The sequence below is a fragment of the Triplophysa rosa genome, linkage group LG7 (genome assembly GCF_024868665.1).
Source record: "Triplophysa rosa linkage group LG7, Trosa_1v2, whole genome shotgun sequence".
In the NCBI taxonomy this organism is placed as follows: Eukaryota; Metazoa; Chordata; class Actinopteri; order Cypriniformes; family Nemacheilidae; genus Triplophysa; species Triplophysa rosa.
In genome coordinates, this window is record NC_079896.1 from 24,963,264 (window position 1) to 24,988,110 (window position 24,847).

The following is a 24,847-nucleotide window of genomic DNA, read 5'->3' on the forward strand; positions in this document are numbered from 1 at the left end:
GTGTTGCACCCAATATCAAATTAATACTCTCTACTGGGCAATTTTGTAATTCGAGGAAGTCCCACTCTCTCTCTCTCTCTCTCTCTCTCTCTCTCTCTCTCTCTCTCTCTCTCTCTCTCTCTCTCTCTCAGCCCATTGGCTGCTTGGGTCTGTGGTTCACATGCAACCCATCATTGGTTTTTATCACTCTCACCCCCCTCCCACTCAAGCTTCCTCGAATCCTCCTCCTGCAAGTGTTTTGTAGGTCCATGTCCATCATCTACCTCTGGACGGTCAAGTTCGCTGGCACGTCACGTCCGCACTTGAACCTACAGCAGCGCAGGGGGCTTCGCTTACTTTCTCTTTCTCACTTCTCTCGAAGAGGCAATGAAGCCCAGCGGCACACGCGTCCTGCCACTACACGGCTCTCTCCTGTACTGTTATCTCTAATTTATTTGGGATACCCGATGCATCGTCGAAGATCTTTTCCTCTGGAATCTCCACGATTCTGGATCTTCCTAATGTGAATCCAACGGAGACCGTGTCCAACATGTCTCGCCGCAAGCAGGGCAGACCCCAGCACTTAAGCAAACGGGACTTTTCTCGTAAGTTTAAACGAGTTTTTTTCTTTTACTATGTTCATCACTTTAAATGTAGTTTACGTGAATCAGTTTTATTGTGTTTAGAAAGACGCGTCTCTTGGTTGATGGAACGACGAGCGCAAAGCTTCTTTACGCATGAAGGCTGGTTATGCATGCGTGTGTGAAAGAATTATGTCTATGTTTGTTTCTTTGCATAAGTGTTTTAAACGTAGTTTGTGAGCATATATAAACATTAAATGTATTGAAAAGGCACGTATAAAGATTTCTCATTGAGGCTCTTGAGATCGTCTAACTGGGACTTATTTTTTTGGATTTGGATATCCCAAGGTATTCCCTCCAACTTTCTGAAGAAATCCATGTTTCTGTCATTACTGTTTATAAGTGCATCGTTGTTGTTTTTTTGATTGTGGATATTGATATGTCCGATTAGCTTTAACTTGGTTTTTCGTAGGCTATTTTGCTGTTTATATCCCCGTGCGTGTTTTTCCCACGGCTCAAGTCCTTAATGCTACTGTCAAAACCTAAAAAACGTAAGGTCCGTCACAGAAGATAACATCAGCATCGATTCCGTATGAAAATGTTTACTTTAAAGTTGACTCTAGATATCCAAGGGTTTTAAAAAATCTTTAAATCCTCGTTGGAAGCGATCTCACGGCGATGTGAGCGTCAACGTTTGGCCGCTAGGGGGCAGAAAATGAACAAACGAAGGCCTATTCAACTGTGAACTTGAACTTGGTCTTGTTCGGCCCCACCTTTTCTCGTTTTTTATCTACTCACACATCTGTTTACTTACAGACCATGTTCATTTATGTAAACTTCATGTCACTTTGATTTTTGTGTATAAGATGTGTTGGCATAGAGTGTAAGTAGCCTACACAAAAGTTCAGTCACTTAAAGCTCAGTATTTGTGTTGTTCATTTATAATGTAGACAACGTGTATATGTAAAATAGTACATTTTAACAAGTCTCAAATGAGGATTTTAAATGGTTTAACTTTCGGGTTGATGACTGTGCTCGTTTCACCCTCAAGCGGTTTAAATTACACCTGTTTGTCTAACACGTGATCTGAGGCTTTGTTCCAGTTCATTAATGCTGTCTTGAGCAAAGCCTTAAAATCAAAATGATTCAAATATGTAATCATATTTTTTACTGAAACTCATGTCTTGTCACCCCACCTTCATCCCACACGACCTGACACACAATTAGGTTTAACCCGCCAGCGAGGACAACCGTCTCCCTCATCTCAGTTCGGGCGCTTGATGTGGTTTCGATTGCTCTTTCAGACGTCCCGGCTGCCCATCTGGGAACTACCCCACATACTCCCCTCAATAGCTCACCTCGGTTCAGAGCGTTCGAGCACTTTTAACAAAATGGGTTCCAATCATCTTGAAGTCAAATTAGAATCTATTTTTTGATTCTCAGAGGTGTTGGTTTCATTAAGACGTGAGATTGGCAGGCTAATGAACAGGGTCATGCAACTACAGTGAACAACCCCCTCCTCTTTACCATTTCTGGGCAACCAATGTCATCTTCATCTTTTGTTTCTCATATTCTCTACGTCTTAATTCGATGGACTGTTTTTTTTTTGTTCCAGACAGACGTGCCAACTTTTGAATCGTGTCTATTTTTGTCTTCTATCTAGAACGTAATGTTGTTACGCTGCATTGCAGCTTGAGAAAGTGTTAAAATTATTAAGTATAAAATTTAACTTTCTTTATAAAATCTTTGAATCCATCCATATGACACCTAACCCCATGAGACATTTAACACCTCTAGATCTGCAAATTTCAGCGCCACGTTTTATATGGAAATGAATATAATTATCACTTATGGTATAGATATAATTATCGCTTGTCAAGTCATTATCAACTTTCCATATGGACATTAAAGCTGGTTACTCTATCACATTTTTATGTTATCCCGCTATAGCCGAGCCTCTGACGGCAGATATCCCCGAGGACGAGGAAAGCCATCCCGGATCGGAACCGTCCACCCCCAAAGGCGATCAGGACCTTCTCACCTGTGGCCAGTGTCACTCCAGGTTTCCTTTGGCTGACATACTGCTGTTCATCGAGCACAAACGCAGGCAGTGTCAGTGCCGCCTATACATGGACAAATGTTCGGACGAGCCCCCGTCACCCCCGCGGCAGGCCTGCGTCCCAGTGGAGGTAGCGGTTCAGGTCTCGCCCCACGAAGGGGAGCGTTTAGCCTCCACGCCGCATGGATTACGGCCCAAGCAGGAGACTGTGACAGGTAGAGTAACTGATGTTTATGTTGGCGCACACAAACTTTGGAGTTCTGGAAACTTCTGATTGAAAGCACGTATATCACATTTCTCCTGTGCTCCCTTTCCTGCGCCTGAAAGCTCAGGGTTTTCAGCCAACAGATTTGGGTTTAGCAGATGTTACTACGTTCAGTTGTATCTCATTTTGATCAACGCGTTTTACTTTAACTGGTAAAGCATGGCACTAGCAATGCCAGCGTCGTGGCTTTAACATACTAATAAATGTTGATAACAGCATCTGCCAAATGCAGACCTAACAAAATCTCTCCCCCTTACATAAAAATGTTTACACTGCTGCAGTTATACATTTACAGTTTATTGCTACAGTGTTTTAGGACTTTCACTTTTCAGTTTAGCTGGTGTTGAACCAAGCAAACTCTTTCGCGTGGATGCACATATTTTGGAAGTTGGCATGTGTCTTTATTTAGCCGATAATGTATCCCAAGCATTGTCTTAAAGGGATAGTTCACCCAACAACAAAAAAATCGGTCATCATTTACTCGCCCTGAAGTTGTTCCAAAACTATAGAAATGTCTTTATTCTGTTGAACACAAAAGAATAGATTTTAAAGAATGTAGGAAACCAATCAGTTTTGGGGCACCATTGACTACCATAGTAGATTTTCTTCCCACTATGGTAGTCAATAGTGCCCCAGAACTGGAACATTCTTCCAAATATCTTTCTTTGCGTTCAGAACAACAAGAAAATGTATATAGGTTTGTAGGTTTGGAACAACTGGGTGAGTAAATAAATAATGACAGAACTGTTCTTACATCGGTGCTTTTTTATGTGCACATATTGGGATTCAAATATGTAACTTGTCTCCATCTATGTCTGTGTTCTGAGGATGTTATGTGTTTGCCCGTGGCTCCAGACAGGTCACACGCCTTCACTGTTACATGTAAAGTCCAATCGTGCAAGCAGATGTCCGTCACAACAGATGGAATTCTGTATCGGCTGTAAATGGTGAATCCGTTAAAGGTTCACGCTCTAGGAAATTTGCATGATAAACAATGTAAGATATGCATGTGGACACAGCCGCTTTTAATACCCCCCCTCCAAACAACACCCCATCAGACCCCTGTTTCATTCAAGTCTGAATGCCCCCCAGCAGACCAGACGATCAGCCTGGGCAATAACCCTTTTATACACCCCCCCCCAACCCCCTTATCTGCTATCTCGGTCTCTCTCTCTCTCTGGGGTTATTTTCTTAAGTACATCCATGTGAAGCCATTTTCTCAGAGGCTGATATTTGCGATTGTGCGTCTGTTTTGTAAGCATCTGTCCGTCTCCTGATCCCAGAGTTTTTAAAAGCAGCCCTTCGATTTATAAACACGAGAAGCCGAGCTTTGAAGATATCAGGCAGTTAACGGTTATATTTTGTCGTACATATCATATTTACGTTAAACGTTAACTGTGTGTAAGTACTTCACATGATGAATAGTGGGCTCTTGCTGTTGTGCTGTCCAGTGGCGGATGGTGTTCTTGGCTTGCTTTAGTTTTGACGTCTTTGGCGCTGGTCCACTTTTCTCTACGCGGGGAGAGTTATGGATCATTAGCTGGGGTAGAGAGAGTGGAACAGGGAGAGGCGGGAAGTTTGGGGATCCCCCTATAGTGCATTGTCACAGGGAACCTTTCCAAGCGTATATTGTTATTTTAGAAAATTTGGGAACTGACCTGCATCAGGCCTTACTCGCACGATGTTCAAAAAATAATTGCTTGGTTGTTTCTCTTAGTTCTAACAGAGATTTTCGGTTTTGTCTCGTGCATCTCATTTTTCTTCTGTGAGCAGATCAAATTTATCTGTGAAGGTGAAGATAGAAATCAATAATGTCTCAAATGGTGATCAGTCTTCAAATTGAGAGATTCTATAGACCGAATTGACAGAGCTGTGATATCTGGATTTATTTTCTAATACATTATTGTTTTTATAGAAATATATTCCGAAATTTCAAAAGAGACATTTAGACAAAGTTAGACATTGAATAAAATGTAACTCAGATGTACAGTTTGGTGCTGCGTGCGGGTGATATTTTCAATCTGGTTTGTGTAATGTTTATGATGTGTTGGTTTGTGCTAAGCTTGAGTGTTTGTGGGTGTGTGATTTACTGCCTCATTGCAACACGACAGTTTGACTTGGCAGACGCTGCCAAAGACTTCCCTTTCAATGGGCATATGGTAGGACATTGGCACAGAGCAAGCCAGAATGCGTGTTGTGTGTATGTGGTAAAGTTCATTTTTGTACTTGACGCAAGTGTCCTACAGTGTAACATACTATACTTTTGAAATAATTGAACGGTATTGTTACATTTTCGAAACACTTTTTTTACAATTATTATTAGGGATGCACCGATATGTAAATTTTGGCCGATAACCGATAATTCTTTAACATTGGAAGCCGATAACCGATATATTGGCCGATATACAGTATCTAAATATTAACATAAAATTCCCTAAGACTGAAACAAAAGGAAAAAAGTAGACAACTGCTTTTATTTGAAAACATTCACCGCGGAAAACAAGGTAACCATTAGTTCTCTTTTTTCCCCTGAAAATCATGTACCAAGCCTACTTTACACTAGTTAATGATTCTTTAACCTTCAAACTTTTCTGGTATATTTAATAAACAAATTATAGATGTTCTTCCAGAAAAAATGTTTTCAATAGCCACATGTCTAACAGGTCTCAAGACAGAAAGCATTCAGACAGCAGTCCGATTCAAACAATATGCTTTTGTTCCTATAATTTACACATTCATAAATACTGTATCTACATACTGTACCTACATCAGCAATGTTTTGATAATAGCAGTAAGTGAATGATCACGACAGAGAGACAGTACTTTACTGTATTTTAACTGCAAGCAGCGTGCAGATGAATTAGTTTAAACCTGTGGTAATCATTTAAGATTTATCGGCTTTAATATATCGGCATAAATTTTATTATCTGCCGATACCGATAACATTAAAAATGACCATTTATCGGCCGATACCGATATGGCCGATAATTTATCGTGCATCCCTAATTATTATATTGGCGGTTATATATGCCCGAAGTTAACTTCCGGTCTGTGTTTAGATCTGTCAGGTTCACTACCGTCAAAAATGATTGACAATTATAATACAGTTTAGATTGGTGTTAAAAAATTCCCTGCCCATCCATGCAGCCAGCATGAATAAGAGCAGGGAGCGCAGAGATAACCCCCGTAGGGTAAACAGAACAGAACAACTGATGTCATTAGTTTGACATTTAAGTGTAACACATTATGTAAAGTAATTGAGACTTATGAAAAGAAATAACTGAAGTCGAGTCCTGATTGTAAATATGAAGTGGAGCTGGGGATGGAGGAGGGTCATTTGCTCCTGAGCAAAGCAACAAGCTGCCGCTAGCTGAATGAATTTTAATCGGAAGCTGTGATAGCTTCATATTTCTATAGGAAGATGAGGATCAGCTGATTCAGGCTCGACTCACCTGACCTGCCAGAACTAACGCTATACGCTTGAATTATAATATAACCATTTATTTAATATTTAATTTCTATTAATGTTCATTTAAATATTTGATTATATATTAATTGTATTAAATGAAACTAAAACCACTCAACAGTTATTGATTCTTCGCAGAGGCCTACCAGATGTTAAGTTTGGGCCACACAATGTCTGTTTATGTTGTTGCTGCTGAAACCTTCCATTAGGCAGTTTTTGACCTCCTATAAATTGAGAGACTGCATGTAAAATCTGTATCGTTGAAACTGAATGTAATTCTCAGCAGTGACCTTAAGTGAAGTTCTAGAAGCTAAAATTCACATTTTACTAGGGCTGTCAAACGATTAATCGCGATTAATTGCATCCAGAATAAAGGTTTGTGTTTACATAATATATATCTGTGTACTGTGCATATTCATTTTGTATTTATAAAGACAAAACATACACATACTTGTCTATAAATTTTAAATGCATTAATTTATATTTACCAATAATTGAAATTGTAAATAAAAGTTTATTAATAGTTATATTTTATATTTTTCTTAAATATATGCATTTATGTGTATGTGTTTATAAATACAAAATTAATATGCACAGAACACCAGCATATATTATGTAAACACAAACTTTTATTCTGGATGCGATTAATCACGATTAATCGTTTGACAGCACTACATTTTACCTATAAATAGTCACGCACATTGAAACCTTTAATTGTATTATTAGGAAAAAGGTTACACTATATGCACACGTATGTGGTTACACACATGCCAGAAGAACAAATGTGTTATATACTCACTGCGTTATGGCAGAAACCTCTTTCAGCGTTGAGCTGTACAATAATCTGTCAGCAGCATATGATATTGTGTCCGTGTGTGTTTGTGTATGAACGTGTTTGTACGGCCAGCCAGCTGAGCTGTGGACACATTTTCCTTAGAGATGCTCTTCTGTGTTTATCGTTTACCTGGGAAATACAAAACTGCAGTCTGATGTATTGTGAGGTGTATCAAAACTATACCATTTATCGTTGAATTGGATTGTAAGAAAGGACTGTACCCTTGTGGTTGTTTTGCTTGTCGATGTGATGCTGTGAGCATCATTTATAAAGCAGAACCTTCCTTGCTGACCCTTGTTAGGTCACCTGTGCTGATTCTGGGCATTTCCAAGACAAAAGTCTTCTTATACTGTAATACGTTGAACTGTTTGTATGATGCATGTTCGTGTGTGGGGTCCGCAGCTGGCATGTCTTATCTGTCCTCTGTAGAATGAGATAAAGACTCGGGAGGCCCCTCACGGTCATGATCCTCGAAAGTATCTTTCTTCTTGTCTTTGCTTCGCTCCTACATTTTATTTCTGTCCTAGTTTATATTTTTAATACAGAAGCTCTTTGGGTCAGTCGTGTACACTGGGGGTTGATGTAGAATTGAACAGCAATTGGAGAATTGATCCACTCTGAAATAAACCTTACAATCAATAAAAAGCATAGGTCAGGATACTTAAGACGCTATGCTTTTCTTTCAGCCTGACTTTGAGTGCTTTAAATGGCTATTAATAACAAGTGGAGGAAAATATGCATTTTGTAATATGCAACGGCATGAAGAACAATAGGAATTGTTCAGTGAAGGGGCAGATTAATTCATTCAGTTCTTTGAACCGAGTATTTAATTTTGCTCTTTTTATTGTACTAGACGCTCTGAAGTGGAATCTAACAAAATGTTTATGCTTTTATCTTCAGTGACGTGCTCTCTCTCTCTCTCTCTCTCTCTCTCTCTGAATCTGGCTGATAATATTCTGTGGCTCATTTGAATTTGAAGCACTTCTTTAATCTTCAAAGCCTTGATTGCTTTATGAATATGCATGCTACGTGCAGACTTTAGTTCATTACCTTGTTGTAAATTCTAATGACCATTAGTCCCTCTAGGTAATTGCCAATTATTTTGCATATTTGATTAGCCCATTATGAGTTCATTCATTGCGGCAAGCGAAGAAGGCCCGATTCACTAGAGAAATAAATAGAATTGAGCTATGCCTCTATAACATATTTTGAGAGTATTTTTCGACATACCTTTTCATATATTGTATTTCCTTTATAATATTTTCATATAGCAATACACATTTCATGAAATGGTAAACTACATGTTAAATGTCTGGTGTTTTGAAATTTAGCATCATCTAGTGGTGCAGTTGTGAATTGCAATCACTCCACCCCTTCCTTTCGAAGCACTACGGTGGGAGACACAGGACAAAGATGTCGTCATGTTTTCACTTCTTCGCCGAAGGCGATAATGTATTTACAAAATGCGTTCTGTAGAGCAGTTTGTCCGTTTAGGGCTACTGTAGAAACAACATGGCGTATTCCATGTAAGGGGACCCGCTGTGTATGTAGATCGAAATAGCTCATTCAAAGGTAATAAGAACATAACGCTTCATTATGTAAGGTCTTTATACACCTCTGAAGACATATTCAATAGTTCCTCCAAAAAATGACACATAGCGCCTATAAAACTTTTCTGTGCACCTGTTTGTTGAATGTTGAATGGAGGTTGTGAGATAAGGATCGATGTGTTGTAGATGTACATTTCGTTTGTTGATGTGTAGTTCTGTGTGTGCAGTTTAGTTTAGCAGACAGGATTGCTCTTGATCCAACACAGCCACAATAGTACTGATTTTGTTTAGTATGAAAACTACATTTTAATTTCCTATAAAAACATACTGTAACTCAAAACTTCCTCTCCAGTCTAGAGAACATTATTGCAGCTACGTTGCAAAAACAACGCGTTCTGTACTTCCTTAACTTTGTGATGTCAACTTATATTGGACTCGACAGCGAAATCAATACGATCCCTTTGATGTACAGGCATTGGAAGGTTGTTCTATTACTTTCTGAGATTGCACGTTGTTTAATGAGACCGCCGGCCAAGCATCCGCATTTTTGTGTTCTGCGTACTTTTTTTTCATTTCTGTCTGAAGATGACAGCAAAAACAGGTGATGTGGCGTCCATTCCTTCACTCTTAATCCCGTTGGATTGTCGTCCTGCGGCGTGCCGAGGGTCTTTACACACACCCGGTCCATTTCAAAATCATCGCCTGCGTTTTTTTCTTTATGCAAGATGCAATGCAGCTGGCGGTACCTTTATCTGGCCCGTCACAGGTGCTGGCCCTACTCCGGAGTCTGACTTAACCCTGTGTCTATGTCATGGGGTGTGAGAAGAGGCCTGCGGGGAGGCCGACGGGGACACAATGGGAGGATTGTGCTCAGGGCGGGGGGCTCGGAGGCTGAGGCGGCCCTGACTGTGGCCAAACAGGTCGGGCCAGACAGCATGATAGATGGCTTTGTTTAAGGGTCCCGGGGTGGGGCTTGAACTTGAGGCACTTTGTTTATCCTGAATAGAGCAGGGGGGAAGACGCCGGAATGATCTATGTCTCGATCGCCGAGGAGCTTTAGAGGGACGGAGAGAGGAACCGGCACGAGAGAAAGCGACCAAAACTGGGAAGGAAACCGGAGCGATGAAAGGAGGGATTTGGTGAAAATTAGTTTAAGATGAAGTTGAGGGAAAGTTGTTCACCCAAAAAGAAAATTCTCATTTGCTCACCCCGTCATGGACTTCAGAATCCATATGACTTTCTTTCTCATGTTAAAGACAAAAAAGAGATTTAGTTGATGTTTTGTTTATTTACGCTGCGCTCTTCTAAATAATGAAAGTGGATAGTGACCCGACAAATGCCACTAATGTACTTAAAAGTTGTCTGTTTTCCTTATCAACTACATTCCAAGTCTCGCAAAAGCCGTACAACACCACCAGACCAAAATCCAAGTTGTTTTCCTACAAAAATCTTGCTTGACAACCCATGCCTGCCATTCACCTTCATTGTATGTTTTCACTGGAGGGTCTTAAAAAAAACGTTCAAAAGACATGAGGGTGAGTAAATGTTGACATAAAATTTTCTTACAATCGAACTTCAGATAGGAAGGACTGAGCGAGAGCAATGCTGGCTGGCCACGTGTTAAAAAAGGGTCAGGCGGAAAACACCGGTGGAGGGGCCGAGGGGGAGGGCTGTCCTCGCACCCTGACGGCGGCTTTCCATTTCAAGATCAACTTGGCTGAGCTCCAGGTCTTTTATATCTGACTAGACACACACGTACACACATACCTGTCGCCTATATATCAAATGGCACTGGGTTTGTTTGGGTTTTTGTTTTTTTGGCCCGAAGGCAGAAAGAGGCGCTCGCTGATGGGCTAGTTCAAACCGGTTAGCTGGCCTTGTCTTCACTTGCGTGCGTGTGTGGAACGCGCAGAACATGCAAGATTATGAAAAAGATACTTGATCTACATAAAATCTGCTTGAATACGATAGAAATCGGTCCATTTTATTTTGCGCTGATAAAGCGAATGATGTGAAAAAGGACACGGTACATGTCAGTGTGTGAACATATCACACGTTGGGGAAAATATCTAATATATTCGTTTGCATACTTTACACTTGTCTATCAATTGACCCTCGCATTTGCATATGTATTTATGCAGATTTTCCGAGGGGGCTCTCACGCGCAGCAGGGGTCTCTGCGCGTCGCGGTTTCTCAGTGCGCGTTTGTGCGTCTTTGTGTTTAATTCTGTTGGGTGTTTGTCTGTTTTCGGTTTATATTATTTCCTGCTCCCATCCCGTTGCAGTATATGTGCAAATACGTGTCCGCGACCCTGCAAAGTGGGCCACCTCTTCCAGATGGTGCGCTGTACCTTTGTTTGGTAAGTGAATGCTGGAGCCGTAATCTGCCTATCAACATCCCCTCTGAACGTCTATGAGATATACATTCACCACCTTCCTCCATGAACAGTTTTAGTTCTTCCACATCTCTGTTTACTTCAGATGTGATTTATTTTGCGCGAAGGCGAGGGTTCAACTGGCCGAACGGTCAATGTGAAGATGGAGGTCTCTTGAATGTGCTCTCCTTGTCCATTGAGGTTTTTTGCTCCCTTTCTAAAGGGCTCAGGAAATAACAACTCCGGCCGGGAAATAGTTTGACCTTTACTTGTTATTACTTCTCTGTGACAGAAATGAAGAAATAGAATTACTTTTGTCGAATCGAAGAGGCAAAAATCTTACCGTATGCATAAAGCCTTAAAAGGAATAGGTCACGCAAAAATGAAAAAGCTAAAGTCATCCTGTATATCACTATGTCCTGTGAAATACAGTGTGAAACACAAAAGAAGATCATTTGAGAAATGTGTCAGTGGGTTTGTGGTTACACAATGGAAGTCAATGGGCTCCAGTGTTGTTCGGTTACCGACGTTCTTCAAAATATCTTCTTTTGTGTTTGCGGAAGAATGAAATTCATACAGGTTTATGAATAAATATTTTTTTTCATTTTTGGGTGAACCCATGGAACACGACATTAGTTATTATGAATTTCGATATTTTTTTTTTGCATATACCCTTCCTTTAAAAAGTCTTGTAATACTCTTTGACCATTTTTAGCTTGTTTTTTAATTCAGCATCACTTTCCAATATTTAAAAAAAATTATTTCTTTCACAGATAAACATAAGACACGGTCCAGAAGTGTCTAGCCAAAGAGCAGATGTCCCATCACGGGCCTCTAGCATTTCACCCCGTCAGCTGTCATCGATGTTGAACAATCCTTACGCTCAGAAAACGCAGCGGTCCAATTAAACGAGGTTAATTTGCTTCAGCACTTATCTACCCGTCTTATTTCTCCCTCTATTAGCAGCTCTTCTGCGGCAGTGTCCCCATCTCCTCGTCCCATTGTTTCTTTCCCTACACCTCTCGTATAATCTGGTCTCGGACCCCGTTGTCTCCTTTTCTTTTCCTCTCATCCCTCTGTCTGTAGTTTGTTTGCCTCTCTTGCATTTGAGCAAAACAGCGTGGTGACATTGCGGCTGTAACAAATTGAGCACTTGTAGAATGCGGGCATGAAACCTCCACAAAGCTTCCATTCAACGTCTTACCGACCGGACATAAAGGCCCGTGACAGTTTAAGTGGCATGTTGAGTTTGCATGTGAAAGCGCGTCTACCACCGCTTATGGCGAGGAAGAGGATTTGATGAGAAGGTTGAAACAATGAGACAGGCGGAGATGTGCGCTTTCGGCGAGAGGAAAATCTGTCAGACGATTTAACGGCATCTATAAATGTGTTTATGATGTGCTAGACATGCAGATAGGTGTGTTTTACTTGGCATGTCATGTTTGTTTTTCCGTGTCCGTATTCGGACGGGTTCAGTTGAAAGTTTTCCTCAAGTTGTGTCACTCCAGCCAATCAGATTGAAGCTGTATGGTGACAAGAGCGGATGAATTTAGTAACCAAAATCTAAACTCTGATCCCCCTCGCCTCTCTTTGCTCTTGTCATGGCATTATCTTCTGGATGAAAATGGGTCATCTCCTGCATCCCCTGCCCCGCTCGGTGATCCCCTGCCCTCCTCGCCTGTCAGAGTGAACTATGGTAGACAGATACACACTGAGACACTGTCACATAAACAAAGACACATATAAACCCAGAGACCCGTCACACTGAGAGGACAGATGCCCCCAGTGCGGAATAGAGCCTCCACAGGATTTGTCTGTCATGTATACAGAGGCAGAAGTCTTCACATGTACGGGACAGAGGGGTTCAAAAATCACATTTGGGGTGTTCATTTTGAGAATCAAGGCTGTAAAGAAATGTTTGAGAATGGAGGGTTGAAGGGGTCTTGTTGTATTTCTGTCTCTGATACGCACTCAGATATGCGCTGATGTCATAAGCTGATTTGTGCTTTGTGTGCTTTTAAGACGTGGTTTACACCGTGTCTACATGTGAAATTAAAAATCGATTTGCATGCAGGCTGAAGGTCAAGTTTCTAAACACTGAATAGGTGTCAAAGATATGTAAACATTGGCAGTCACATTTTTGCACATCCTGAGGATTTCAGAGAACGTTGTTGCAAAAAATGGTCTCGATGAACTTGAAAGTTCAAAGGACTCAAATCATGTAAACTAAAATGAACTCTTTCTGAATTCTTCTGTTATGCCTTTTGAAGAAACCCATGGCTTTGGGTATTAAACAAATGCATAGCAAAATGCTAACAACTACTCAGGACACACCCTTACGAAAATTTACCATGGTTTTACTACAGTTAAAATTGAAAAAACTTGTTTTTTGTAAAAACCATAGTAAACGATGGTTACTGTAGTAAAACCGTGGTTTTGACCTAAGTAATCAATGCCCTAAAAAACATGGTTACTACACTTGTACCTCAAAAAAACCATGGTTAATTTTCGTAAGGGCATTAGCATCTGCATAGCAACCCCCTGACATATCCCCTTAGAAACCCCTCTAGCATGTATTCACACTTTCGTGTTTCATCTCTCTTTTTGAATATATTTAAGTATAACCGCTAAACTGGATGTATAAATTGTATATTGTAGATTAAAACGTTGTTGGGGGTGTTGAAACACTTAAAGGCCCAGTGTTTGAAATTATTCGTCATCTAGTGGTGAGGTTGTGAATTGCACCCAACGGCTCACTCCCCCCTCCCTTTGAAGCACTACGGTGGCTCTCACAGGACTAAGATGTCGTCATGTTTCCGCTTTTTTTTTGCCGAAGGCGATAACGTATTTACAAAACACGCTTTGTAGAGCAGTTTTTCCGTTTAGTGATACTGTAACGCGTGGTGTATGTAGTTAGAAATAGCTCATTCTAAGGTAATCAAATCATAACGCGTTATTATGTAAGGTATTTATACACCTCTGAAGACATAGTTATGTATATTATATTGCATTTAAGTCAAAAGATCCTCCAAAAAAATGCACATTAGACCTTTAAAACTACAGTGCGTATTTCTCCCTCTCTATCGCCATCTCCGTTTGAAACATAAAATTGCAGGATACTTTGCATACTTTTCTGTGTTGATGTCAAATGTGTCAAACTATGGCCCGGTTTCACAGACAAACTAGGCTTAAGGCTAGTCCCAGACTCAGTGTTGGGTGTAACTAGTTACTAAGTAATTTGTTACTGTAATTTAATTACTTTTCCCTTGAAAAAGTAAAGTAAGGGATTACTCTTATTTTTTTCTGTAATTTAATTACAGTTACTTTTGATTTAATTAAACTAAATACTTTGTGTACTATATGTGTGTGCAATAGTGGAATTGACATCAAAATTCAAAGTCTAACTTTAAAATCCGTGTTTTAATGTATTATTCTCACATTTGTAATACTTTGGTCAGTTAATAAGAGTACTTTATGTAGTTTTATATTATTTATTTGAATGAATTAAAAGAGCCCTTTCATGTCTAACCTTCAATCACTTAACTAATCAAGGTTGATGTAGGATATAGAAAGTATTTAGTAATAAGTAACTAAATACTTTTTGGAGAGAGTAATTTGTCCAGTAATCTAATTACACTATTGAATATGTAGTAATAACTAGTAATTAATTACTTTTTCAGAGTAACTTACCCAACACTGCCCAGACTAAACTGAATTTGTGTCTTAACTGAATATAAATTAACAGAAATATCTTAAAATATATCAGTGCCATTGTTTTGTCTTGAGATGCACACCAGTAATGTCTTCTTCTAAAGCATTTTTATAAAAGCGACATAAATATCTTAATTTAACTAGTCATGACTTAAGCTTAGCTGTGTCTGTGAAACCGGGCCTATGATTTCTTACAAAATCATACTCGACAGCTCAACTTATAAGTCATTATTTTCAGCTTGCCATTGTGAATCACGCTAATTTTGTATGTACTTCATGTACACTGATTTTTGTTTAAAAAAAGTTACACATCAGCTAGGCTCTGAAGTACAGTATGGCCTGTGCCCGCTTGCAATTTTTTCCATTAAAAATACTTCAAGGCGGCCCTGACCGTGAGGAGTGGCCAACAGGCTGATGCATGTCTCCTGTGCCGTTCTGTCAAATACTCTTCCGCTCGGCTCCTGCACTCAGCGAGTCGTGACCCTTGACCTCAGCGGGGCCATGCATGTGCACGGTCTTGCCAGCACCTCCCTGGAATGTCTGAACCCCTCTAGCGTGGAGCCAAAGATGGCTTACAAGTCTCTGTGCTGTTCTACGGCTTGCAAAGGATAAATCCTGTTGTCACCAGAAGGCTCGAGCTCTCCTCCTCATGCTTGTTGTTTCTTTCTCTCAGCCTCTTTTTCACCCAGTCACACTTCTTTAGCGGTAAGAGCACAAGTGTTTTAAAACTGAAATATGTGCCTCCTGCTTTGTGGTGAATCAGGAAGCTTTTGTGCTATTGAGGCGGCATCTTCATAGCTCATTCGGGGACGTCAAAGGACTTGTATTTGAACTTAAGAAAGCTCTGTCTTAAAGGACCAGTTCACCCTAAAATGAAAATTCTGGTTGGGTTTATTATTCATTTAATGTGAAGTGTTCCTTCAAGTGGGTTAAAATGCACATGTAAACAACAGCGTGGTAGCTTGGTGGTGTGGTGAAAATAACCCTCTCTCTGACCTCTGACCTACAGTATCTTGAAAGTATGTACAGTATGAGGGTTGTGAGGCCTCTAGACAGATTTTTGGCAAGAGCTCACAGGTAAAATTCCAGCTCTGTTTGAAATTCCGGAAATTCCAGTTTAAATTGTTGATCTATCTGTTGTTTGAAAAGCTGTTGCGGTCAAGTATGTCTAAAATATATAGTATTGTGTTTATATATATAATTATATAATTGTGTATTTTGTATTAAAGTATAAAACCATGGTAGAGAGATTGTGCCACATTTTTTGCTTAAGGACAGCGCCAACCTGCCAAGGTGTGCATAAGCAGTTATAAGTTTATAATTTTTGATTTTCATATAAAGCAGTTTCGTAAAAGATTAATGCATATTGCATTCACTCTTAGTGTAATTCTGATTTATTTGTAGGCATGATTTTTATTAAAAATCAGATATTTTAGATAAAAAAGATACTATTCATATATCAAATGAGAAATATATACTTGTGTTAATTTGAGTTAATGTCCTAACTAGCCGTAGTGGGACATTGTTGCTTGCTTGGAAGCACCGCCCACAATGCAATCCCATTGGTCCAGAGTTCATCTCTGTGTACCACAGCTTCTTATTAAACACAAAACATTTGACGTTGGGCTGCATTGGGTTTTTTGCGTATTCTCCAACTCCATGCCTGCTTATAATAAGGAGTTCGACTAATATTCTTTTCATACTTCACTGGCTGTATTTCTCCTCATTGATGGTAAAACAGAGGCGGCTTGCAGAACTCTCCCATCTGCTAACGTGCCGTGATGCAGATTAGAACATATGTATCCAATTAAGTAGCAAAGCGGAGTGCTGGAATCTGGCCTGATGTCACCCAAATGAAGAATTGGGGTGAGTGTGGGCCGTCTCAGCCAAGTGATCGTCGCATCCATCTTATAGACGCTTCTGATGGTAAATGTTCTGTTTGGGTTTCTTTCTGTGTCGCCTTTTATCGTGAGCTATAGTGCGCGTGTGGTTATGTTGGTCAGTTACCGGCACAAAATACATTTTCTAATATTGCTAACAGCTGTTCTTGAGTTTTCTAGGGTCTGTTTTTGAAAAACATCAAATTTGGTTATACAAACATGACGTTGCTGCAGTTTTTCTCTCTATCGCCATCTCTGTTTGAAACATAAAATTGCAGATTACTTATCATACTTATCTTTACGTAAATGATAATTAATGGTAACGCATAGGCCCTTAACCGCACACCCCTTAAGTTGTATGAGTTTATTCTGTAAAGGCCATCAGACAGTCGTATTAAAGCAAATAGATTATGTTTCTTTCCGTCTTGATTTACTGCATCACTCATGGCCAGCCAGATGGGAAGCCTTAAATATTGAGACCGTGGCTGTTAAGTGAATTGGGAACACTGGTCTTTTTGTACTGGTCCCAGTACCAGAACTCTGCCTGAGGGGGCTTCCTGAATGAGTCCTCTCACTAGTCTGACTATCACATGCCCGTTTAAGCCTGTAGTCCTCTCATGAAGCGGGACACGGAGAAAGAAAGAAAGAAATATAGACAGGGTGACTTGAAATAATCTTTGTTGAGCTGTGTTGAAATGTTGGCCGGGCGGTCAGCTTTAGATACTCGTGCACTCATTCTACGCTATGAATCAATTGTTGATGGAGTTTCAGGAAGTCTTTTGAGGTTCTAACTGTTCTAAGTAATAAGGACGTTACAGAGTTAAAGAGATTTTGAAGGATGTTGGTAACCCCCCGCCCATTGACTTCCAATGTATGAACAAAAAACCACAGAAAGATTTCTCAAAATATCTTCCACAGTTTTCTACTTTTTAAAGATATGCTGTTAAATAACTTATTTTTGGGTGAAGTGTCCCCTTTAGGGTGTCGACGTTAAAGTTAATTGTATTAATATTGTATTGTATTGTACAATATTGTAATAGTAAAACATTATTGTAGCCTGTTTACAGTTGTAGTGTGAGTCAAAAGATTAGAAAAAAATACATTTTTCACTTCATTTCTCATTATTGTAATGGAAAAAGTATATGTGGGTAGTTGACAAATTAACCGTACGTGTGTCATATGATGTGACAGCAAAAATGGAGAAAAAAAGAACAATAAAGACAAATCTCTCTTATGCTATTTTATATTATAAATATAAATATGAATAATACAATATAATATAATATTAACAGTTTGTTTTTAAAACTTTTGCTGTCACACCATAGGACACATGTACGATATATTTGTCAACTACCCATGTATACTTTTTGCATTATGGTAATGAGAAATGAAGGGTAAATGTGCTTAATTGTCATGAAAGTTATGTAACAATGAAAAAAAATTCATAACAGGCTTCATTTACTTATATTTTTAAATGAATCTGTATTTTTCTTGGGAATCAAAGACATGACCTTTGCACTGCTGACACAATAATCTACCAATTGATCTACACGATTTACTCCTTGATGATGTCACAAATGTGTTGAACACGGCTCATCCAAAGTTGGTTGAAGTTAGTTGTAGAATAACTGTTTTGCTAGTGATTTTTACGTAGTCCGAGTCAAACAAGCACAACCTCACCCTCCCCTCTTCTTTGCTTTTCTATGTTAGATGTTTGTTCTGTCTGTGGGACAGTGTTGTGTGCTAACAGAGCTTCCACTTCGGCCCTGAGTAAGGGCATCTAGTTCATGTTTCCCATTGGTCACCTCTGTCTCCCATCAGACTGTCACCACCCCCATCCCCCCGTCTCTAACCATCACCCCTTCACCTCACTGTCTGGTGAACTCCTTTTGTCTCCGCCTTCTTTAATGTGCGTTGCTAAGGTGACTGCTGACCCGTTGCTTGGCACTTTGCAAGAGGCCCCAATCCAAGATGTCTGCCCTCCTCACCCCTCTCAGATGCTTTCAATGTGCGGTGGGGGTAGGTTGTCTGTCCAGCGTTTGTCTACATTGGACTTTGGGCCAACGCTAAACTTGGAAAGTCGGCAAAACCAGTTCTTTCTCAGGACTGAATATGTTTTTTCCATAAATTGTCCCTAGAGTATCAACTTTTGGCATTTCATCACATTGATTTAAATATGACAATAATTGTGTGTCTAGATTAAAATAGATTCAGGCGTAAAGGCATGGATGCTTGAGTGAAACGCAATTATTTGGGGGAATTTCTTGCTGGTCTCCTCAAACAGCAAATCACAAATGTGTCAGAAATTCTGCCTTGGGCCCTTTAAGTACAAAGTTCAAGTTTTTGGTTTCGCTTTGACTCTTATCTAAGTGTGTGTTTAGGTTAAGGACTGTATATTAACATGCTCCAATGGATGTGCGATGACTTGCGCACAATGCTTTTGAGATTCGGGCATAACCTACAGTAACCCAACAGAGCAGAGTTTGCCATTACAACGTGTCTGTGTTCTTATCTGTGGTTTGAAAGACAAAGCTCAAGGATAATTCTTCACACATGACAGATCTTATAGTTTCAGGTACTTACTTTATTATGGTCAATGGGTGCCACACAGGAGTCAAACCTTTAAAAAAGAAATCAACAAAAGCCAAAGAGTTTATTGCATTACAGTCCACTGGGAGTTAGCAAGTAACAAGTCTCGTACCTTAGATAGAGAAGACAGAATTTAAAATAGTACATTTGAAAATGTGCAAGACTTGTAGGGCAATAAAAATGTCTTGCACACTGCTTTACGTGTAGGTTAAACAACAGTGTCAGTGGTCACTTCACTTCAACACAATGGGACTAAGAAGAGTAATAAAAACAAAAATACTTGTTTTAGGTATGTATGGAACAACAGTATTGAAATAAAACAACATGCACATCCAAAACGGGTTAGATGCCTCCAAGGAATGGATATTCTGCCCATGTTTCAAGTGGACAAAATGTTTTTCCCCATTCTTTCTGTAGAATGTCATAGCTCCCTTCAGCATTTCACTAAAGACTGTGTGGTTGTGGCCTTGTTCCTCTTAACGCAACTGACAATCAATAAGTTGCCCTCTGAGACAAGGCCACCACGTAATGACTGCTGTTGGGGAGGTGGGAGTTTTAAATGTCATCAACGTAGGACGATTGTGATTGTGAGGTTGTGAAAAATAATAGTTGTACACTAATAGTGTCTTTTCCATTTCTACTGTCTTAACTTGATAAGAGTAATAAAGACAAATTTACCTGTAATAATTGACGATATATCTTAAAGCATGTGCATATTTTTAACTCCTCAAATAGCATATACGCGTACTCGCATGATTCATACGGAAGTGGTATGGGATATAATTGGAGTAAGAATGAGAATAGGCAGGCTTTTTATGATGGAAAAATCTCCCGCGGAGGTCAAACCCCACACAGGTGGTAGCAATTAACTGTAATTTTTGCAGATTGTAATGATCCATAATTTACCAGCCTTCCCCCTCGAATCTCTTGTGCAGTAAAAGTGTTTTGATTGGGTACAGGTTTTTTGTTCGCTTCGGACTTTGTGTCAGACACCTCGGAGACAGGCAAGGCCGTTTCCATATGAAGCTGGAATGTAGGACTGTTTAACTGCTGTTCGTGTTGGACTCAGACACACTTACTTATAGGTTTAGCAAGTAGAGTTGTGACTTATTAGGTGAAAATGTTAAGCCAAGAAACGACTGTATGAATAAAGCAAGACAGTTTTGAATAAATGATGCGTTGAACTGTTGAGTTAAATTAAGTGAAAAGCAGCAGAATGGCCTTTAATGTGTAGTGTTTCAACATGTTGTGGATGAACGCTGAATTTTTATCTTTCTGCTTTTGTCTTTTAGAAAAAGATGAGCCCAGCAGCTACACTTGCACAACTTGTAAGCAGCCCTTCACCACCGCCTGGTTCCTGCTGCAACATGCCCAAAATACACATGGTTTTCGAATATACCTGGAGAGTGAACCCGGAAGCCCGTTAACCCCTCGTGTGGCCTCAGCTCCAGGCATGGGAGGCGGATGTGCCTCACAACCACCTTTACATGCAGCCCACCTGGCAGACAGTAGTCCCTATAGCTTGATGAGGATAGCCAACAGGGACGGCTCATCAGTTCCTAGAGAAGGCCGATATCCCAGGACACCCCCGCTTTTTAGTCCCCCGCCACGGCATCACATGAGCCCAGATGATCTGGTTTTGGCCCCCCACCACCCAAGCGCCTTTGACAGGGTACTGCGTCTCAATTCGGTACCCTTGGACTCCCCATCTATGGACTTCTCAAGACGTCTACGGGAACTGGCGGGGAACTCTGCCGGATCCTCTCCGCCCATGTCACCCAACCGTCCCAGCCCTATGCAACGGCTGCTTCAACCATTCCAACCAGAGGCTGCCCATTCTCCATCCGGACCCCATTCAACGCCCACCCAACAGACGCCAACCGTGCCAGCCGCGAAGGCAAAGTCTTGCGAGTTCTGTGGGAAGTCCTTCAAGTTCCAGAGCAACTTAATCGTTCACAGGCGCAGTCATACCGGCGAGAAACCCTACAAGTGCCACCTCTGCAACCACGCTTGCACGCAGGCCAGCAAGTTGAAGCGTCACATGAAGACTCATCGACACAAGTCATCCTCCACTACCTCCAGATCCGATGACGGCCTTTCGACCGCCAGCTCACCCGAACCAGGCACAAGTGATTCACTGAGCAGTGCCACCGATGCTTTGAAATCTGTGGTGGCTAAATTCAAAAGTGAGAATAATGGCATTCCTAAAGATGGACAGGAGGTGGAAGATGATGAGGAGGAAGAGGAAGAAGAGGAGGAGGAAGAGGAGGAGGAGGAGGAGGAGGAGGAAGAAGAGGAGAATGAGAGTGAGACAGGAGAGAGGAATGATATCAACTTCAGCTTGAGTCTGGAAGGTGCACGTCACCATGAGAACAATCGACAGCAGCACAGCAAATGTGGAGGGGAAGGCGTTCAGGTTTATCGGGATCCCCTAAACGTATACAAACGTGGTGACCACCGATCGACTGCTGAGGCAGGTGCCGACGACTTCTCAAAAGAGTCTGACCAAACCAACGGGCCGTACGTACCCACGGTGAACGGAACGGCCTCCTACCCAAACAATGACCTGTCACAAAAACTTCTGGGTGAAAGTCCTGTTTCCGACAGGCCTCTCTCCAAACGCATCAAGGTGGAAAAAGACCTTGATCTACCTACCCCTACACTCCCCAATTCTGAAAACGTGTACTCTCAGTGGCTGGCGGGATATGCCGCGTCGCGCCAGCTCAAGGATCCCCTCCTCAACCTCGGGGACTCAAGACAATCGCCTTTCGCTACCTCTTCAGAGCATTCCTCGGAGAATGGCAGTCTCAGGTTCTCCACTCCCCCCGGTGAGCTGGATGGAGGGACGGCCTCGGGACGCAGCGGGACTGGGAGCAGGGCCAGTACGCCCCATCTTTCCACCAGTCGCCCTAACTCCAAGGACGGCCGCCGTAGTGACACTTGTGAGTTTTGTGGCAAGGTCTTCAAGAACTGCAGCAACTTAACAGTGCATCGGCGCAGCCACACGGGCGAGAGACCGTACAAGTGTGACCTTTGCAGCTACGCCTGCGCTCAGAGCAGCAAGCTAACGCGGCACATGAAAACGCACGGACAGACGGGCAAAGACGTTTATAATTGTGAGATATGCCACATGCCTTTTAGCGTGTACAGCACTCTGGAGAAGCACATGAAAAAATGGCACAACGACCGGCCCCTGAGCATCGAAATTAAGTCAGAGTAAATTACCACAGGATTATTTAAGGAACGGTGTCCGCTAAGTATACGCCGGGCACAGAAATTGTTAAAATATGACGCAAGACTCTGAGCCTCTCTAATGTGCAATAACTTAACGTTTTGTACTTTTTCTTACTGGTTGGCATGTTTTAGTGTGTTAGCTTGATAAGCGTTAGCTGTGTTGGTACTGTCTTTTGTCAAACAAGACATTTCATGCTGCAAACAATTATTTTTACATATCATACTTAGTTTTTTTTGTCATTTAAGCTTGTATTCTTACGACTACCTAATATACATTCACACTGGGGTTACACTGTTTATTAGGGGACTAAATGAACTTTAGGGTTGCCAGCGAAAGTTTGAACAGTGACATTTGACTAAAATACTAAAAACGTGAATTTTTATCGTTGCTTGTGAAAAAGAGTGCCTTGGGTGCATTTGTGTTTTTTTTTTGTTGCCATAAGCCTGGGGATATTGTTCAATGCAAAATTAGGTTCTTGCATCAAGTACCTATTCACTAAATGCAGGAATTCAGTATGCTGTACGTTCTTGTGTATATCTTTTACTAGTTTAACCTTTTGCGTTCCTTTAAGTACGTTCTTTTGTTGGCAGGTTCATGCCGTTTTGCGTAATGAGATTTTCTCTTGTGTTTTGGTGTCATTACTGAAAGGTACATTTGTTTTTCTTTTGAATTGGGGTTTTAACGTTTCTATGGGTTTTCTATGAAGGTTTTTAGAAAGTATCCCTAAAATCGCGTTTTACTCAGTAGATAAAAAACAATATATTGTAAACTGATATACTGATACATTTCTATTTGGTGCATGGAACTAAAAGCGTATTAACGATGTAAATATGTCTATTTCTTGACAGGGTCATTCACGAACGTCTAACAAATCTTATAGTCCCTGAATAAGCTTTTAAAGAGTTATCGGGATTGAAAATCCTTTGAATTTCATATGAAGCTAGAAATAGAAATAGTTTAGCGAGGCCAGTTTTGATGGAGGATTGGATTTCAGGACATCCACACATTCTTGAATAAGAGTCTGAACACTTTACCGTTAACTTGCATGAAAAATGTGGTTCATGTCCACGATTCGTTCTTTTAGACACCGCTCTTCAGTTTCTAAAGCTGTGTACTGTATATACCCCTGTCTGTTAGTAAAGCACTTAGCCACGTTCACACATTTCGTGCCCGTCGAGTTGACATTCAGACTTTTTATTCTCTACGTTGCCCCATAGTGTAGTTTTTGAATAGCACTTGCCACTCAGCCTAAAACTCTGTATCTGTCCTGCTAATCTACGGGCAGGTGGTTGAGTATAAAACTAAACAGCTCTCCAGCGGCACACAAAAAATAACATGCACTGTTCGATTTTTGTCCTGTTTACAAGAGGAACCTCTCATTTTACCAGCTTGCTGAGGTGTCAACACGTAAATATACGGAACTAGAGTTAGATTAGAATTTTTGATCTGCAAAAAGATGAAATAAAAAGAAAACTAATTAGCTAGATTTTAAATCGAGACGTGATGTTTATTTCTCAGTGAAAACACTCCGAACTCGCTGCTTAAACAGCCATGAGGTTTATTTGACTTTCTTTTTTTAAAGAATGAATAATTCACAGTTTTGGGCTTCTTTTTGTAATACTTTGGTGTTTTTAACAGGAAATTTATTTAAAGTTCTTTTTTTACTCACCTTCATTTCTTGGTGGATTACAACGTTCTATGTAAATACTGAATGTTATGTGAATTTTTTGTTTTATTTTCCTTCTTGCCATAAACACGTGTTCAAGACGCATTATGATGAGATTGTAGAAATACATTAGGCATTTTATTGGGCTGACACGAAAAGCTATCGTGACACGCTTTAGTTTGCCACGTCAGTGTTTAGAGAAAATCCGGATTGAATTGTTCATCAAAAGTAGTCCAGATAGTATTTATATAGAGGCTAGAATTCCAGACTGTTCACTTTAAAGGTACAAAAATACCTGTAGTTGAGCCTGACATGCTGCCAGCGTTTTTTTCTCCTTAATTTGGCAGGATAATAAAGTGTGAATCATTTTAATGTATGGATCTTGAAAATGAGTTTCTAAGAAAAAGCTACGTGGGGGTTTCATGGATAAAAGGCTAGACAATGGTCTGTTGTCACGCTCCTGTCACGGTGATGAGAAACAGGTGCTTTTATGATGTCTGGCCTGTGGATATGCAGTAACGTTTCATAGTTGGGTTTCTCTCTGTTTCAGCTGTCACCCCCCCAACACAACCTGAAACATTCCAGTCGTCTTTGAAAGAATGGATGTCATATGCAATGAATCAAGAGTAAATAAATACAATTAAAATGCATTTTTA

General features: G+C 40.5%; 1 protein-coding gene across 1 annotated transcript; it reads left to right on the top strand.

The window, feature by feature from the left end:
• The first annotated feature begins 241 nt into the window (after positions 1–241).
• Positions 242–24,847, top strand: bcl11ab (BCL11 transcription factor A b). The gene is made up of 3 exons (XM_057339029.1): positions 242–584; positions 2,511–2,834; positions 20,583–24,847. Exons 1-3 carry the CDS (start codon positions 530–532, stop codon positions 22,508–22,510), a joined length of 2,307 nt encoding a protein of 768 aa, XP_057195012.1. The 5' UTR covers positions 242–529; the 3' UTR covers positions 22,511–24,847.